Here is a 17639-nt window from a genome sequence, read left to right as displayed (position 1 = left end):
GGGGTATACAATTTTTTTTTTACACTACCATTGAGAAATTTTAACCAAACTATGTTACAGACTTTCCATTAAGACCCTAAAGAATCATATCAACTTGTGGAAAATGGGCATTCTATGACCTCTTTAAGCTCAAATCTGATCATATGGGTGTTTTATAAATGAAGCCCCTGAGGATCGCACTGCAGAAAAAGCAGGGGCCTGGGTGTCTTTTTCACCTAGAAAATCTCTATTACAAAAAAAACACACAGCTCAACTACACCACGTTTTTTCTCTACAGTTTCTTTTGTCCGAGACTTGTTAAAGTATCATGTTTCTGATCAAAATTGGATAATTACACAGTTGGCTCAGTCTATATAGTCATGTTTTTGCAAATCTGGCTCTTGCTCTAACAGACTTTGATGTTCACTAATAAACCCAACACCTTGTGCTCTGAAACTAAAACCTGCACATCTGTTCTAATGTGCCCCCAGCTCTCTGTACAATGCAGAGGCAACCCTTCTCTGCAAGTCTCATGGCGTAAGTCTCGCTCACACAGGCCCCATGTCAACAGAATGGCAGGCTGTGGTTCTCAGGGGTTTGATTACATGAGAGAGAAAGCCCTTCCACCATCCAGAATGAAGGGCCTCCCAGTGGGAGTCTGACCTCCCTCTCCACACATACTCCGTGTCCTCATATGCAGGGTGTACAATAGCCACTGCCACTGGAACTCTCGCTCGTTCTATTGAGACTTCCAGCAAACCTGTTGGGATTGAAGGAATGTCCATTGTTTTTGGGCGGTCGCCCTTTGTGGGAATTCCACAATGGTGCACAATCTCGATAGACTTTGTTATTGTGAAGGCAATAATTAGAAAATATCCTTTGTGCGTGAAACCTCTCATTAGATGCAACAACCAAATACGTAAACAGAAAGTCACAGGAGGTAAACAGAGCACAGCAGAGATATGGTTAGTGTAAAAAATCATAAATCAAATAGAATATGCAGGTGCTGTGTGGTAAGTTCTAGAGCTGCACGGTTATGGTTAACTGTTAACCATGATTGTGTTTGCTCAAAAACTATAATCACGACTATTAATCACAATTTCATCAGAATTATTGCACTTTCACATATAAGCACAAATCAAGAGAACATCAACTCACATGAATTGCTCGCAGATTTAGTCGCAGCAAATAGCACAAATAACCGTGCCAAAGAAATCCTATATTTATTTGAGCAGAGAGATCGCTAAACTCCAATTTACATGTTTGCCGTGTTTTCAGATTAAAATGTAAAAATTAAAATGAAACCTTTCAGAGCAAAATAAACAGCACACAAATATTGCAGACAATTATGCTTATTAAAATGAGAGAAGCAGAAATTGTGATCACAATTAAAATATGATTTATTGTGCAGCCCTATTAAATTCTGTTGCATTTGTCAAGATTTGGTACCTCCTAAAAATGGAAGGATCTAGGGATTCTCAATACTCAGATTATTTAATAAACCCTGCTCCTTTTTTTTTTTTCTTCTTAAATCATCACTTCGTCTCCTGCTTTCTGCTCTTTCCTGGCTTCCTCCATCAACCTCTCTGTCAATATAGTTTCAGGTACCAGACAAAGGACTGCTTTTTGTTATCACACAAGACTTGCTGATCTGATTTTGGGTATCAGATAAAACGGATATCTTTACAAGATCTGGTAAAGAGACTGGATCTAATATTGCTGGAGTTGAGATTCAAACTAACAAAATTAACATGATAACGTCAGTCAGTTGTATTGATTGGATTATAGCAGCTTGTATAACAATCAATACTGTCCATCTGATTTGCAAATGTGCCTGCAGTTCAGCTTAAGAAATCCACACAGAAAAGAAAGGCAGCTGGATAAGGTTTTTTTCACCCCTCATTCTTGAAACAAGAGACAAGAGGGACAAAAAGCTTTTAGAATGACAGGTTTTAAGAAGATGCTCTGGGCCAAATAGCTACTTTTGCTATCCTGTTTGTCATTTTAGATGAAAAGACAGGGTGGAAAAGAACTGGAAAAGACCTTCAGGGACAGGAAACTTAACTGACAGGTTTGCTAAGGGTTACAAACATCATCTCTATCAGAATTAACTGACAAGAAGGAGGACTAGCTCTGGGTCAGTGAGTTTAAGAATTATCTCTGTAAAATGTATTTGGGTCAAAGACGAAAATGGGTTTAAGCATATAAAAAATAAGTGTAATACTGGTTTAAATTGTTGTTGCCCCCTTAAACCCCCCACCCCAAAAAAGTTTTTCTGTCTTTGTTTTTCTGAGCAAAAAAATATATATCATACATTTTTCCCTGATTTACAGAAGACACCCACTAAAATGTCATTTAGTGTAACAATCTTGTCAGGCATATTTACAACAAAAATCAATTTATGACATATTAAAAGACTAATTACTTTCACCCCAAATACTAATTAGTTGTAATTTTACATTTTTAAAATTTGCCACTATCCTAGGTTTTGCCCAATTGTCAGTAAGAATTTGTTTACTCATTTAAAACACAATAAAATTTAATATGCTCCCTTATTCTTTTATATATTTTAATATATACAAGTCAGAATAAGCATGTTGTTTGAATTTTTACATTAAAAATATTGTGTTACAATGAATGACAATGTAACATTATTTCAACCAAATTTTGACATTTTATTCTCCAAAAACGTATTTGAAACCTTAAAAGTAGACACTTTACTTACATTTAATGTGCTTTCTATGGACATAAAATCACTTTTGTCAATTTCTTTTGATGCGGACATCTTAACGTCTTTGACCCATTTGTAAACTAATACATTTTAATGTTTACATACATAACCAGATCTATATGTATGGCTTTTCTGATTACGTAAACTTGCTCTGTAGCTCACCTGGTACAGCTCAAAGACTTGTAGAAGTAAGCTAAAATGGCATGGTTGCTTCAGCAAATGGGTTTTTTATGTCATGTTTGCTTTTGTTATCACTATCAGTTAGGATTAGGATCAGGGCCCGTATTCACAAAACATCTTAGGGCTAAAAGTAACTCATAACTCGCTGATTTAAGAGAAAATCTTAAAAATAATGGGCGTGTCAGTCCTAACTAAGTCACTAAGACCAAACCACAAACTATACTAAAATGGCTGTTGGCGGCAATCTGCCTCAGAACATAAACATTTTAGAAACATTTAACAATAATGAGGTTTTAAAAAGGTATCGCCTTTGGTTTTGGAGGTTATCCCAACTCCAAACTTTCCTTTGATTATATCCTTGTTTTCGTTTTTTTAAATTCAAATTCTGTTTTATTTTATATTTTACTGTATTTTATGATTGTTTTGTTCAGCACTTTGGTCACTGAATTTAAATGTGCTCTATAAATAAAATTTACTTACTTCATTAACCAGTTGGGCAAGAAGTAACAGCTGTTCTTGCTTCCAGGTTGGTTTTCTTTTATGCTTGCATGTCTTACTATCAGCCATGATTATTCTACTCTGTTAATTAAAAGGCTGTTTATATGCATATTCACTAATTGCTTACGAGAAGCATACCTGTAAGAGGCTGACAATTAGCTGAACATATGACACCTGCATTTTAAAATCTTTATTTGAATATGGCAACATAATATTGCGCTCTACAATATTTCTATGAATAAATCTCTGACAGAGACCCCTCCCCTATCAGCCAATCACTGTGTGCATAGTTAGTAAGCATGCTGACATCATCCATAGCAACGAGGTCAACCCCGCCCTTACTCTTAGCTTAAGAAGTCTCTCTATTCCTTAGTAAAAGTTTGTCTCAGCAGCTTTGTGAATAGGTTTTAAGATAACTTTTACTGCTATTTAGGAGAACTCTTTAGCGGTAAGATCAAATGTTTTGTGAATACGGGCCCTGGTTAAGGGTATATGGTCTGTTCTTGATAGAGCATTAACATTTTAGTGTCACTCACTGGACACAACATTTCCAATACAAACAACAACCAGCGTAATAAAACACGACCAGATTCATGTTCATCAGTTTTGGATAAAACTGAACATACTTTTAGTGACACTCCCTTGACATTCCACTTTGAAAGTGTTGCAAAATGTGCAAAAATCAACATAATATAATTTTGAAAAAATGTTATAGCACATGGATAAAAATGCATGCATGCAAAATTATGACTGATCAATATGCATTTCAATCCGCAATCTCTATAACAATAAAGCCCAATGTTACTTCAGTATTTATGTGTATGTGTACAATGCACATGGTATGAATTTCGTCATCAGCAGAGCAACGTATACACACTAGAGCCCGACCGATATGGGTTTTTTGGGACCAATACCGATATAAGCGGCCGATAATATCGGCAAAACGATATATCGGTCGGGCTCTAATACACACAGCCTTGATTTATACAATTTATAAAAAAGTATCTTCTAACTTCTAACCCCATATACTGTTAGTTCATCTTTTGCACTAATTAGTTGGTCCACAAAATGGTGACGCTGTCTTGTCCCATTGTTTCATAGTAAAAAAAAAAAAAAGAGTACTGGAGACTGCAACAACAATAACTGTTTGTGTTAAGAGATACTAACAACTCATGTTTGGTTACGTTACATGTTCGGCTTTACATACAATACAGCACAAAAAAACCGAAGTATACTTTGAGCTTAAACCAAATGTTCTTTGTGCACTCAATTTGTAGTTTGCATCTATTATTTGCCCTTAGCCCCAGCTATTGTTTAACAGTTTAAGAAGAAACAGAAGAGATGAAACTACTGGAGACCAGAACAAAAAAATTATGTTGACAAGCAAGAGCATGTGAGGGGGCGGTTAGGGCATTTTTCAACACGGGTTTAAAAAGAGTACAAAGACATTTATCGGTCAACTCCTGAAGTGAAATAACACCAACACTGGACAAAGATGAAACGTTAAAGTGCACTCAAATTAGAGTATACTTTAAAAGACTATGCTTTCGACTGAACATGTACACTAATGCCACTTTTCCAATGCATGGTACGACATGGTACGGTTCAGTTTTGGGGGGTTTTCCACTGCGTACAGTACCTGGTACCTGGTACTTTTTTCAGTACCACCTCAGTTGAGGTTCCAAGCAAACCGTACCGTTACCAAAACGTGACGTGTAAACTCTGCTGATCACTGATTGGCCGGAGAGAATCGTCACTACCTGCGTCACTGAACTTGCGACACAGAGACACAACAGAACCGCTAGATTTAAATCAGCACAGTCAGCGAAGGATCTAACGCAAATGTTTCGAACAAGCGCACCTTTTTTTAACAACCAAAAAATGGCTGTTTCGTTGTCTGTTGAGGAAGTACAGACGTTCCTCTCATTGATAGCAGAGGAGCAGATCCAGCGAGAGCTTGATGGGGCAATGCGGAATGAAAAGGTTTTTCAGGAGTCGCGGCAGTATAGGCGGCGCAACTATAACGACATGTGAATAATCCCGCCCACTCTAAAGCGGTACTAGACTGCAGTGGAAACGCAAACCGAGCCGAGTCGTACCACGCAGTGGAAAAGCGCCATAAGCATTCACGTCAAAACTGAGGTATACTTTTGGAATAAACCAATTGTGCTTTCTAGCCTGTGCATGCGTCTAGTATTATTTGTCCTCAGCCCCGGCTATTGTTTCACAGCTGAAGAAGGAATGGAGGAGACAGAACAACAACAAACTACTGGAGGATGCAACAACAACGTTGACATTTTGACAGCCATTTTACTGGTCATTATTCCTGAAAAAGAAATAGCACAGACACTGGACAAAGATGAAACTTTCTAGTGAGTAAACTACCTGTGCTCATATATTTTGACTAGATTGAGCTTAAGGTAATTGGTGGGACTTCCCTACTTTGCTTCCCATTTAGTGCTGCAATTTCTGATTTAAATTTTTCTGCTAACGCTTGCGAGCACTTCTTTAAAAATTATGGCATGATTTACATAATAATACAATGCAGGTGGTTTCACGCATTCCACTAGTCTGCACACAGAAACTGTGTGGTTTCTGCCCAGCAGCCATTCATAGACAGACCTGTATGAGCCGCTCAGTGTTCTCACGCTTGCCAAAATCTCCTCATTAACTCCTTATACAGTAATTGTTGTGGCTGAACAGCGCAGACACCATGAAAGTCAGTCTGAGAGACCTGTAATCAGAAGTAGCTTTGAAAACAAAAAGGCATCTGTGACTGGGTCTACCCTTACCAAACTCTGCCACATCACCTTCTGCCAAACCATAATTACAGAGACAAACCTCCCATGTTACCCCCATATCTTAACAACTACCTTGTCACACCCTTATTTTAGCATAGAACATGTACTGAACCAATGGAAAACATCTCAATTATGAAATTCCTGCATCATTTTTCAACTTGCTGGTTGCAAACATACCCAGTATAGGGTAAAAAGTGTAATGAGAGCCAGAAGACAACATAAACCTCAAAGGAATGTGTTGCCCTTTCTTTGGGTGGTTGTGGATCTTCCTGCTGAAAGGAGCTAAAGTGCAATAATAAATTTTAAAGAAATACTACAGTTTTTTTCTTCAATTCTCCATGGGCAACGACATTATGGATGCTCTGCACTTCTCAAAACTACAGAAAAAATAGTGATACTAGCCCAAAACAAGAGCTGAATGCCAATTATGTTGAAGTGCAATCATTTTGTACAGTTCTCTCTTCATTTTGTTACTTTCTTGCAGCATATCTCGACATACAGGCCAAGTCTGCGGTTTTCCCGCGGAATTGGGCTACTTTACCACTGTTGCCATGGGTTGTTTTTCATGTCCACGGCTTGAAGCGACCCCAATAACGCGATATTTAGCCCCTGAAATGCGAATTTTACTGGGAAACCCGGAACACAATTTTTACCGGGGACCCCCTCAAAATGCAATTGGGCTAGTTTTGTTGTGAAAACCTGGCAACCTTGATACAGGCATGCTTTTATTTTGGTGGAATACGGAAGGAAGGCAAACGTTTTAATATGCCTCTCAAAAAGCTGGTGAAATGCTATAACTTCCTATCCTCAAAAATATTTGCAATGTGAAAATAAAGATGGTGTACTTTATAAGCGATCCAAACTCAGCACCTAAAATGTGTTCACTTTGAATGACTTGACAGCTTTGATAGGTGAGGAACAGCAAATTCCTCAGTTGTTCATGGTTTTCTTGTCCAGGAAGTTACCAGTCCTCTCTCTGCAAACTTAAATTCAATCTTTCAGCTCATGTCATAACTAGATAAAAAGTAAACCTGCTTACCTTCACTTGGTACTATCTGCACAAGATGCCAGAATGGAACGTGATATAACTGCATGTGTATGCACCACATGCTCATTTGTTGACATGCTGCAAACTTCACCCACCATAAATGTGTTGGTAACAACAACAACAACAAACAACAACAATAATAATAATAAAATACAATAAATGGAGAATTCATCAAGAAAAAAATCATTTTGCTCTTTGCATGTTTCCATTATCAGCATATTTTAAGCCCACTTGCAAATCTTTGTAATAAAGCAAATAGTAAAATGAAACTAGTTTCTTGATTTGAATGTACTAGATGGATCATCACAAATCTGCAGTTGTCATCACTCTACAGTTCTAAGAAGTGCTATAGCTACTAGTTATAGCTTGAAATAAACATGAATGAACATCAAAAGTGTTGAAAGAAACAGTACAACTTACTGAAATGTATCATGTCTCATGTAATCACTCAGTGTTTCAACTGCAGAACAATGTCAATAAAACAGCTTGTAAACAATATTTACATTTACAAAGCCAGGGTCCATAATTTGTGAGTTAGCAAGAAAAAACATAACTCCAAAGAGGAGCATTTTGATGAATACAGTATACACTATATTACATATTCATGTTTTGGTTACTTAATGTTGTCTTTATTATTTAATGCATTTTTGAATAAAAGAAGTTATTATTACTGTTTAAATGTTTATATTTCAACAACAAATTGGAGTTGAAACATTGTATAATTAAAAAGTTGATATAAAACTAACTTGTGTGAAATTTAAATGTTTATATGCAACTCAGTTTTTACTTGATTACTAAATAAATGTGATTACTTAATTGATTATTAATTAAACCTTCCCTTTCAGTTTTTCAGTTAAACTGAAACGTTCAATTTGGTATCTGTCTTCTATTAAAGAATTAATTTGTTGTATCACTAATATTTACATATCACATGCCACAATACCACCCAGCCCTACAGTAGGGTTGTGACGGTGACGAAATTTTCCCACCGCTTAATTGAAGTGTGACAACACCGGTAATACCGGTATCACCGCGGGGGCGGAGGTGTTCCCTTTTTTCCTCGCATTCCTTCGATTTTGAATAGTTTGTAAAAGCAGTGTGCGCATTTTACTTTCACTTTGAAATAGCGGCAATTCGGCGTAAAGCAATTGTTCGTTTTTAGTTTGTTTGAATTTTCCCTCTTTTCCTCCGCTTTTAAATAACTTAAAAGCACCGTACATATCACATGCCACAATACCACCCAGCCCTACAGTAGGGTTGTGACGGTGACGAAATTTTCCCACCGCTTAATTGAAGTGTGACAACACCGGTAATACCGGTATCACCGCGGGGGCGGAGGTGTTCCCTTTTTTCCTCGCATTCCTTCGCTTTTGAATAGCTTGTAAAAGCAGCGTGCGCATTTTACTTTCACTTTGAAATAGCGGCAATTCGGCGTAAAGCAATTGTTCGTTTTTAGTTTGTTTGAATTTTCCCTCTTTTCCTCCGCTTTTAAATAACTTAAAAGCACCGTGCACATTTTACTTTCACTTTCGAATTAGCGGCAGACACGTAGAAAGCTTTGAAGCTCCCCTCAGCGATCACAAGTATGATGATGATCGGGTCAGTCGCACTGGTGCTCCTAGAAATTTCATAGTAGCACGCAGTAGTTTTCAGTCGCAAATGCGACTGAAATGGTTGCACTGTAGAGCCCTGTGTCAGTCAGCTCGAATCAAGATCTCCTCACTGGAGAAACTAAATCTGATCTGTGATGCGACTGTCGTTCGGCACGCTACATTGAGCAGCCGTGTTCAGTTTTTAATTGTAGTGTCTGTTCTTTTACTGAACTAAATGATTTTTATTACTATAAAAAATCAAAACGACGGTGGGGGTCGGTGCCGCGTTGGGCAAGTGACTTAACCGGTGTTGCGGCTTAACACCGGTATCACCGTCACCACCGTCTATCGCGGCAAGCCTACCCTACAGGTCACAAAGGGTTGAAGATAGTGCTGCAAGTCTGCTAACTCTCTCCCTAGAAAAATTTATTTTAGACACAACAATGTAACAAAGTCTTCATTTACTAATCAATTGTAGTGCATGAATGCAGCACTCTAGTGACATATTAAGTTTCACTGAAGTTATGCAAGTTAACTCCTTAAACTTCAGTATAAAAATACAGTAAATTAATATGTTATGAACGTATGAATAGATCCTGAGTGAATACTGAGAGAATGGACAAAGGATATTATGGCTGGTGTCTTTCAAAGCATGTGAAAGGTAATGCTGTAGATGAGTCACATCCACCAAGCTGTTCTCAGTGAATGACAGCATGAGCGACTGACTCAACCCTGTGATGCTGTTACTCTCGTATCTTACAATAACACAAACCCCTCTGACGGATGCACATGAGACTGATGTCAAGCATGTACATGCATTTATTGAGATGACATGCTGGACTGGTCTTTTAGCAATATGTACATTCATTTTCCCTAAAAAAAATCCCAACTGTTTAAATACAAAGCAAATCATTTTTAACCTTGTCAGGATACAGACATTTGCCTGATCATACACAAGTATGCAATGAACAAAGACTCAATAAATGAAGGTATGGCTTTTTTTTCTTTTTACAGCAGTGGCCACATGAAGGCGAGAGTAGGATTTCCCATAATGCCCTGATGCAGTTCTTGGTCTTTGTCTGTGCATGCACAGTAACACCCTTCCTCTGTTTACCCAAATGCAGGTGCTGGATGAGAGGGGTATTATAATGTGACCTTTACACTGTGCGATGGGAGACCCAATTCTTTTGTGTTTTTTTTTTTTTTTCATGAGCAGTGGAAACACACCAAAGGAAGAGAACTACAGCAACCCTGTCAATCAGTGCAGTCAACTGAACTAACCTTGTTTGTTTGTTTAGTATAATTGTTATAATACATTAATAGAACATTTATAAAGATATGCTTTTGCAAAGACTGAAACCACAAGCAACACTATTTCTAATTCTCATATCATTTGTGCTACGGACATGAATGACCCCACAAATTGCAGCCGTCTTAAAACTCGCAGGACCATTTTGCAATGGGTTCTCTTTTCCAATGGGTTTTTGTAATGGGTTTTGCAATTATGTCAAACTGATGTGACGTCATTTCAATCCAAATCAGTCCATTTGGCGATTGATTCATACTTTCCTCAAAGATTTTCTCCAACTGGTAAACACCTTTGAACTACCATTGGTCTTTGGCGAATACATAATAGGTAGGCGTGGCTATGTGGCTCTGCCTTCTTTGATGTGGAAATCCCATTCATTTGTTCTTTTCAGTCGCAAGTAAAAACAAGAACACTGGCGAGCTGCTTTATAGTAGAAATTGAAATTGTAGTTCTAACTGAATGTGACACCATTTTTCATGCTTAATACGGTAAAGCTGCAGTACAAATAAACATGAAGTGACTTGACTGGAGTGCCGAATTCTAGAGCTGGTGCAAACATATCCACGGTTGCTATGATCAGATGCTTTCTTAACTGCTATTTTTCACCACAGTCATTTTTGTTGTGTACTTATTTTGTCATTGAGAGCAGCACATATTTATATATTCATCTAAACAGTGCAATCAGTAATAGGGGGCAATGGGATTTTTGCAAACTGTGCACCACTGCTAAGATATTTCCAACTTCTAACCTCTAAGCAAAGAAGAAAAAATAACTTTGTTGTGAGTATATCAGGGCCTTTTCACCTGGTTGATGATAAAATGGGTTTAAAAAAATCTCATTTTTGCATCCAAGCATTAATGTTTTGGTGGAATGGACTTTCAAGGTAAGGACCAAAATCTCTCAAGTTTCATTAAAAATATCTTAATTTGTGTTTCTAAGATGAACCGAAGTCTTGGGTGTGTAATAACGTGAGGGTGAGTATATAGTGACAGATCTTTTTAATGGCATGAAGTTTCAATTTTACACATAATAAAGGAACTCTCTAAAGAACTGAATATGGTCATTAAACTCTAGCTTTGCCCAGAACTAATTTCTATCCCTTGAACTTGTGTATTTAATAGGCATTCCATTTGTTCCTGAGGATTAGCCTTTTGCCGCAGTGAACCCACGGTGTCCTGTCCAACTTTCTACCTGGCTAAGCACCCATGGAGGGGCAGTGAACTGTGTGTGATGTGTTATCTGAGGTTACGTTACCCCTGTTGCGTTAAGCTGCATGTTTATAGAGATCTCTGCTCTTATGCTGGCACTACAAAGCTACAGCATCTGGGAGATTCACATTGTGTTGTTCAGTTCTGAATGCAAAAACCAGCAGGCTCACACCTTGTCAACTCAGTGCTGTTATAAACGGAGGATGGATTCATGCAAATGTCAACAGATTTTCAAAGTGGGATCAAAGGTCTTGTGTGGAAAAGTAGAGTGTGTTGGAATGGAAATGTATGAGAAAGGATAAATGCCATAAAATTCTGTATTTGTGTCTGCATTGTCTTTAAGAAAAATAAAACACTCCTATTCTGCACACTACAAAAATACATTCCCGTCAAATTAAAGAAGAGAACAGGAAATTCCAGGCACCTCTTCTATTTAAACTTCAACAGAGAGTCTCCATTAAATATTTACGAGAATCTCATGAAGACACCATAAGGTGATACCAAGATCTAAGGGTTCACATATGGTGTTGTGGTTACGTGGATGGAAAACATAAGATTAAAGCATTAATACAGTAGAAAAGGTACACTTGTTGGTTTCACATCACTGGTAGCCTAACCCAACTTGTCACCATTATGTTCAGTTAGTTTCAGTTTCATGGACTTTTAGTTTGTATTCTTTAGTTCCTGTCTGCCTTTGTTTGATTTTTCCCGCTTGTCAGTTGTTGTCATGGTTTATGATTTGATTAGTTATGGTTTCAAATGGTTGCCATTAACCTTGGTTTTGTTAGTATTTAAAGGGGTCATCGGATGCTAAATTCACTTTTACACTTTTACTTTTTTTGTGTGTGTACACATCCATCCTATGATGATAAAAATCCACCCAGTGGTTTTTCATTTAATCCCTAAAAATTAGGGATGCACCGATACCACTTTTTCCAGTACTCCTACAAACTTTCCAGTGATGTCTGTGAGAAAGGTATATTAATTCGACAAGCTCGCGCATCTGCGCCGCCGCGTGCTCAATCCACTCAGCGTGCTTTGTTTATCAACTCGCGCACATCAGCTATACATGTGTTAATACCGAATGTTTAACATTATATTCATTGCATGCATACATATACTTCGTAGTAGACGCCCTTAACTCCTTTCTGCTGTCTGTTGTTCTGTTGTCGGTGTTTCTTTGTTTGAATATGGCGCTTATCACATGCTGTGTGGTATTGGCGTTTGGTATCGGGGCATTTTAACGAGTACAAGTACGAGTACAGGAGCTCGTACTCCAGTATCGGTATCGGTGCATCCCTACTAAAAATAATATCCCCTGTTTCAAATCAGGCTGTTCTCAGCTTCTTGTCTGTGTGACCTCACACGATTGAGAGGGGCGGGGTGAGCAGAGCTCATTAGCAATTAAAGCAACATGCAACAAAACCGGGTGATGTCTGCAGAGCTCATTTTGACAAGGTAAAAAGGTTATTGTTTTACACTACCATTGAGAAATTTTAAACAAAAAGTATGTTATAGACTTTTCATTAAAGACCCTAATGAATCATATCAACTTGTGGAAAATGGGCATCCGATGACCCCTTCCGAAGTTTTCCCTTTAGTTTCCTGTGTTCAGGGTTCGGTCTCGTTTGCGTTACGAGTGTTGTCTACTACCTTCTGTCCTGTTTACCCATGCTTTATTATTAAAGACTTTCTGTTGGATATTTGATCGTGTATTAGTGTTGTTTTTGGCGGCCTGTTTTAATTTGAGTTTTAGTCTAAAATTAAGAGACATTTTAGCATAGTTTTTATTTTGTAAACCACATTTAGTCTCGTTTTTATTCGTCAACAATATTGCATTATACATTTAATTATAGTCATCGTCACATGACCAGCATTTACGTTGCGTCTGGTCTCGTTTTCGTCACGTGATAAAGGTTCATTGATGACGATATTTAGTCATAATTTTCGTTGACGAAAGCAACACTATCGTGTATCATGTCTGTCCGTCTGCAACACTTTGTGACACTTATCAAATTAGCAAAATGTTCTTTAACAAATATATTCCTGCCATTCAAGTTTACAGATATGAAAATTAGAGATGCACCGATTGCAATTTTCTTGGCCGATTCCAAATTCCGATTCGTTAGTGTGATCTGCCGATACCGATTTTTGCAGATTCCGATTTTCTTTCTAAGAACTATAATTGACAGCATATACAAACAAAAATCTACTTTTCTTCAACGCAAAGTTTTATTTTCATAAAAAAAACACAAGTAAAAAGTCAGTAATAAAATAAGAACAACTAAAAAAATGGCAAACAACAGCACAAATAAATGCAATAGAATAAAGAGAGCTATGAAACTATGAAAGTTTTTCAGGTTAAGTAAGTTTTTATTCAGGTAAGAAATACTACAGAAATTAAAGTAATCAAATGTAAAATAACACATCCAGTGTTATTTTAGATTTGATTACTTTAATTTCTGTAGTCTTCATTGTAAAAATTAAATACAGATTAATGCTTACCATTAAAGTTAGAAAAACGTATTCAGTCAAGAGCAGAAAATGATTTTCTTTGTCTTTTGTTCTTTGTTGTGCGCTCCACTAATATAGATCAGTGGTGGTGCGCGCACGTTTGGTATAAACACGAAACCTGCGGGAATGACTAATGCACAATACAAGCACTATTTAACCAGAGCAAATGAGACGTGTGTGAGAGAGAAGGGGTCGTCGGAGAGAAGAGAGCGAGAATGCGCAGCTGATGTTATTGCCTGTGCCGCTGGTAACAAAACGGATTGGCTCGGAATCGGAAAGAAGTGAGACTGACCGACCGATCACCGATCCGGGCCGATCATAAGGGAAATCGGCCGATTCCGATCCCTGGCCGATCGATCGGTGCATCTCTAATGAAAATATTTGAAAGAGTCACTGTAGAGGGATGTGCTTTTGGAGATTGGTTAGCAAGGTAACTTTGTGCAGTCTGTGAAAAAGTAGCAAGTAATTGTTACCATACTTTTTGCAAAGTAAATCTTTCACAATTTCACCCATCCCCAGGTTGATTAAGATTATCTTTTTTCCCCATAATATCTTAAAATATCACTGTCACATCTATTAGATGTCATGGTTTGGAAATCAATTCATTTTTGAATGAGATCTTTGTTAGAAATTTACATCATTAATGATTAACAAAAACAAATACACAAGTTCAGAAACTTTTCTGCAGTTACTTGACTGCATTTCTGCATTCTATATTTAGCATATATCATCACAAAATTCTGCAATTGAGGTGGGATACTGGAAAAGTTAGAGACAGGTTTTATGGTATGATTCGTTATGTTGTAATCTGACATAATTACAGAAATTAATTACACATGTAGTTACATGCAGGCATAGTTTTTAAATATATGTACAATGTAAAGACATGTAGTGCAAAATAAGTGCAATGTAACAAATGATTAATATGTTAACAGCGCTCTTTTAAACAGGTTTGCATTAATGTGTTATTATCGTGTTAACTCTGACAGCCCTAAATTCAACACGAGAACATTTTCTTAACACACAACTTGAAGTCGGACATGTTTTTCCTCCTCCTTTTGACTGACAGGATATAGTCGGCTCTAATCATCGGCTGTTTTTAATCAGCCAATGTCCGATAAAATGCATCCCTAACTATTATAATATTTTTATTGTGCTTTGCATCATTTAGGTCATTTATAGGTTTTGTAACTCTAACATTAACATGCGTACATAACAATCAAAAACGTGCAGTACAGCGGGATGTTCTTTTCATAAATGCATTTCTTTTTCTGCCACACGATAGGATCATGAGTTTCTTTAAACATACAAGTTTGTTTTGTTTGTGCTTGAACATTGTTGACACGCTAATCTTGGTTTCATCGAAAGTGCAGATAAACAAAGCACTCGCTCCAGATTCTTACACTGGCTATCTAAACCGAGAGAGACCATTTATATCTCAAAATTTTACAAGCAGCATACATATTATGCAGGGACTAAATCCAAAACTCACCCCTCATCCAGTCAACAACCTGTTTCGGTGTCCACCTCGTTACTGGATCCATTGCTTTAAAACTTCAGTCCAACCGGTTAGAGCTATTCTCAAAAGAGATTATTAATAAAGAAATGATAAAGTACATAAAGCACCAGCGTGTGATCGGCACTGTGAAATAAGATCATTCTTTCAGTTTGGGCTCTAGAAATCCAGAAGCAAGCACGGCTCGCGAGATATCTCCATTTATACCAGCCGATTCTCTCGCATGGACTGAGCGTGCGATCAGGATAAACTCACGAGGAGGAGGAGAGTTCATCTGTAGGCACATGTATCAGATTTCAGTGTGTGAACCTCCCCTCAGCCCCACGGAGGAGGAGCAACGAGGAGTTATTATACTGTTATTACTCGTGTCTCCCGAGTTTGCGTTTATATAGGCTATAATCTTTTAGGTAGGCCTAATCATTAGCTTTCAAATTAGGAATGTGAGTCATGTATGACATCATTATCGGAGGAAAGGAATGTATACGGGAGATTCCTTTGTAAAGTACCAAACCTATTCAAATGTTTTGAATATTTTAAATAGCAATGTTAAACGAACATACAAACAAATCGACACTTGTTATTAAATGTTTCTGGGGGAAATACTTTTTTTTTTTCTTCGTTCCTTTAAAGGTTATTTATTGGACACAATAAAATGAAACTTGTTTATAGGCTATTAGATGTCTTTGATGACATAAAATAATAATAATCGTTTGGTAGGCCTACACTGCATGTGTATTGCATTTGCAGATACACAATACATAAACTGGTAACGCTTAAGATTACAACCCACGAAGAACTACGTAAGGCCTATACTGAATTTACAGTGTACGTTTCTGTAAATATAGTGTACTTATAAAGAACGTACATGTAGGTAAAGGAAACAATGTGTTACGTTTGGGCAATAAGGGGGTAACAACCAGATAGCTATGCAACCTGCAAAGAACTGAGCCAATCATGATTTTGTCTGCGCTATGAATAAAATATACAAATTTAATCATTAATATTTTCTCGTTTAATTTGTATTGTCTTATTATTTTAGTGGATAGAATAAGTACGTTTTGGGCTAAATTCATTTCTATGATATTTAAGCCCCTCGCGAGCCGCGACTCATCTTCTTAACTTGTCGCGATAGGCTACATTGGAGGACTCTCTTTTCATTATTTTCCCGCTTTAGCAAGTTAACTGAATAATGGAAATTCGTTGTATTTTTTTAATAAACCCGCGAATAAAAATGTGGTGGACTGAGTCACTGCTGGCTGAATTGGGCAGGCGATTTTCACATGAAGCCTTGGCCTCGAGTATGGCGTGTGACGCAGTATTCCGTTTGTGACGGCGGTAAAGTTAGTTTGACGTTTGACATTCATTCGACCAGGGGTTTTCAACCTGGGGGGCGCCAGCAACTGTCAAGGGGGGCGCAAGCATCAGTTAATTCAGAGACTTTCTCTTGAGAATTTATGAATATGAGTTAACAAATCTTTAGCCATCCACTAGGGGGGCAATCTGACTCACGGCGGTAAAGTTAGTTTGACGTTTGACATTCATTAGACATTCGGATCTTTTGCCAATTAAACTCTTTGCAGCTTTTATGTTTTGAGCCCAAACTAACTCAGATAGACATAAATATATGCCCTTTATGTTGCACAAGGCTTAATTTCTAGGAATTAAAAAAAAAAAATTAACCATTTAAATTAATTAAACAATTTAACTACGTGACATTATAATATAAAACCAATACTAAAATGTTCGGGAAAACATACCTGTTATCGCACAAAGCTCCGTTTTTGGAATTACAATTTTATGTTTTTTATAATAATTTTACAACTTTTAATGTATGCAATAATATAAATCCATTAAACGACAACACCATTTGATCTAAAGGTATCAAACCAACTGTAAAATATTCAGAATATTATTCCCTATAATGCACAAGTCTTGGTTTTCCAGATTATGCCTTTACTGTTTTTATATACAGTACTGAATCCATATTTGTCATGTTTTATATACTGTACCCACTTAAATTAATTAAACTCTGACACAGTTTGAGATAAAGCTATCAAACCAACTGTAAAATATTCAAAATATTATTCCCTATAATGCACAAGTCTTGGTTTTCCAGATTATGCCTTTATTGTTTTTATATACACAGTACTGAATCCATATTTGTCATGTTTTATATACTATACCCACTTAAATTAATTAAACTCTGACACCGTTTGAGATAAAGGTATCAAACCAACTGTAAAATATTCAAAATATTATTCC

At 37.1% G+C, this 17639-nt stretch overlaps 1 protein-coding gene across 2 annotated transcripts in view; it reads right to left on the bottom strand.

The window, feature by feature from the left end:
* The window catches only part of LOC107709534 (connector enhancer of kinase suppressor of ras 3-like), a 49785-nt gene extending 34171 nt beyond the window's left edge, over positions 1 to 15614 (bottom strand). For both annotated transcript variants that reach the window (XM_016514031.1, XM_016514032.1), the window contains exon 1: positions 15354 to 15614. In XM_016514031.1, coding sequence (XP_016369517.1) covers positions 15354 to 15405 — 52 coding nt within the window. In that variant the 5' untranslated portion in view covers positions 15406 to 15614. The remainder of the gene's footprint in view (positions 1 to 15353) is intronic.
* Positions 15615 to 17639: the final 2025 nt, after the last annotated feature.

The sequence above is a fragment of the Sinocyclocheilus rhinocerous genome, unplaced genomic scaffold (assembly GCF_001515625.1).
Source record: "Sinocyclocheilus rhinocerous isolate Xijiao unplaced genomic scaffold, SAMN03320098_v1.1 scaffold4402, whole genome shotgun sequence".
NCBI lineage: Eukaryota > Metazoa > Chordata > Actinopteri > Cypriniformes > Cyprinidae > Sinocyclocheilus > Sinocyclocheilus rhinocerous.
Note: the sequence above shows the minus strand (reverse complement) of the source record. Positions and strands in the feature narration are given on the sequence as shown.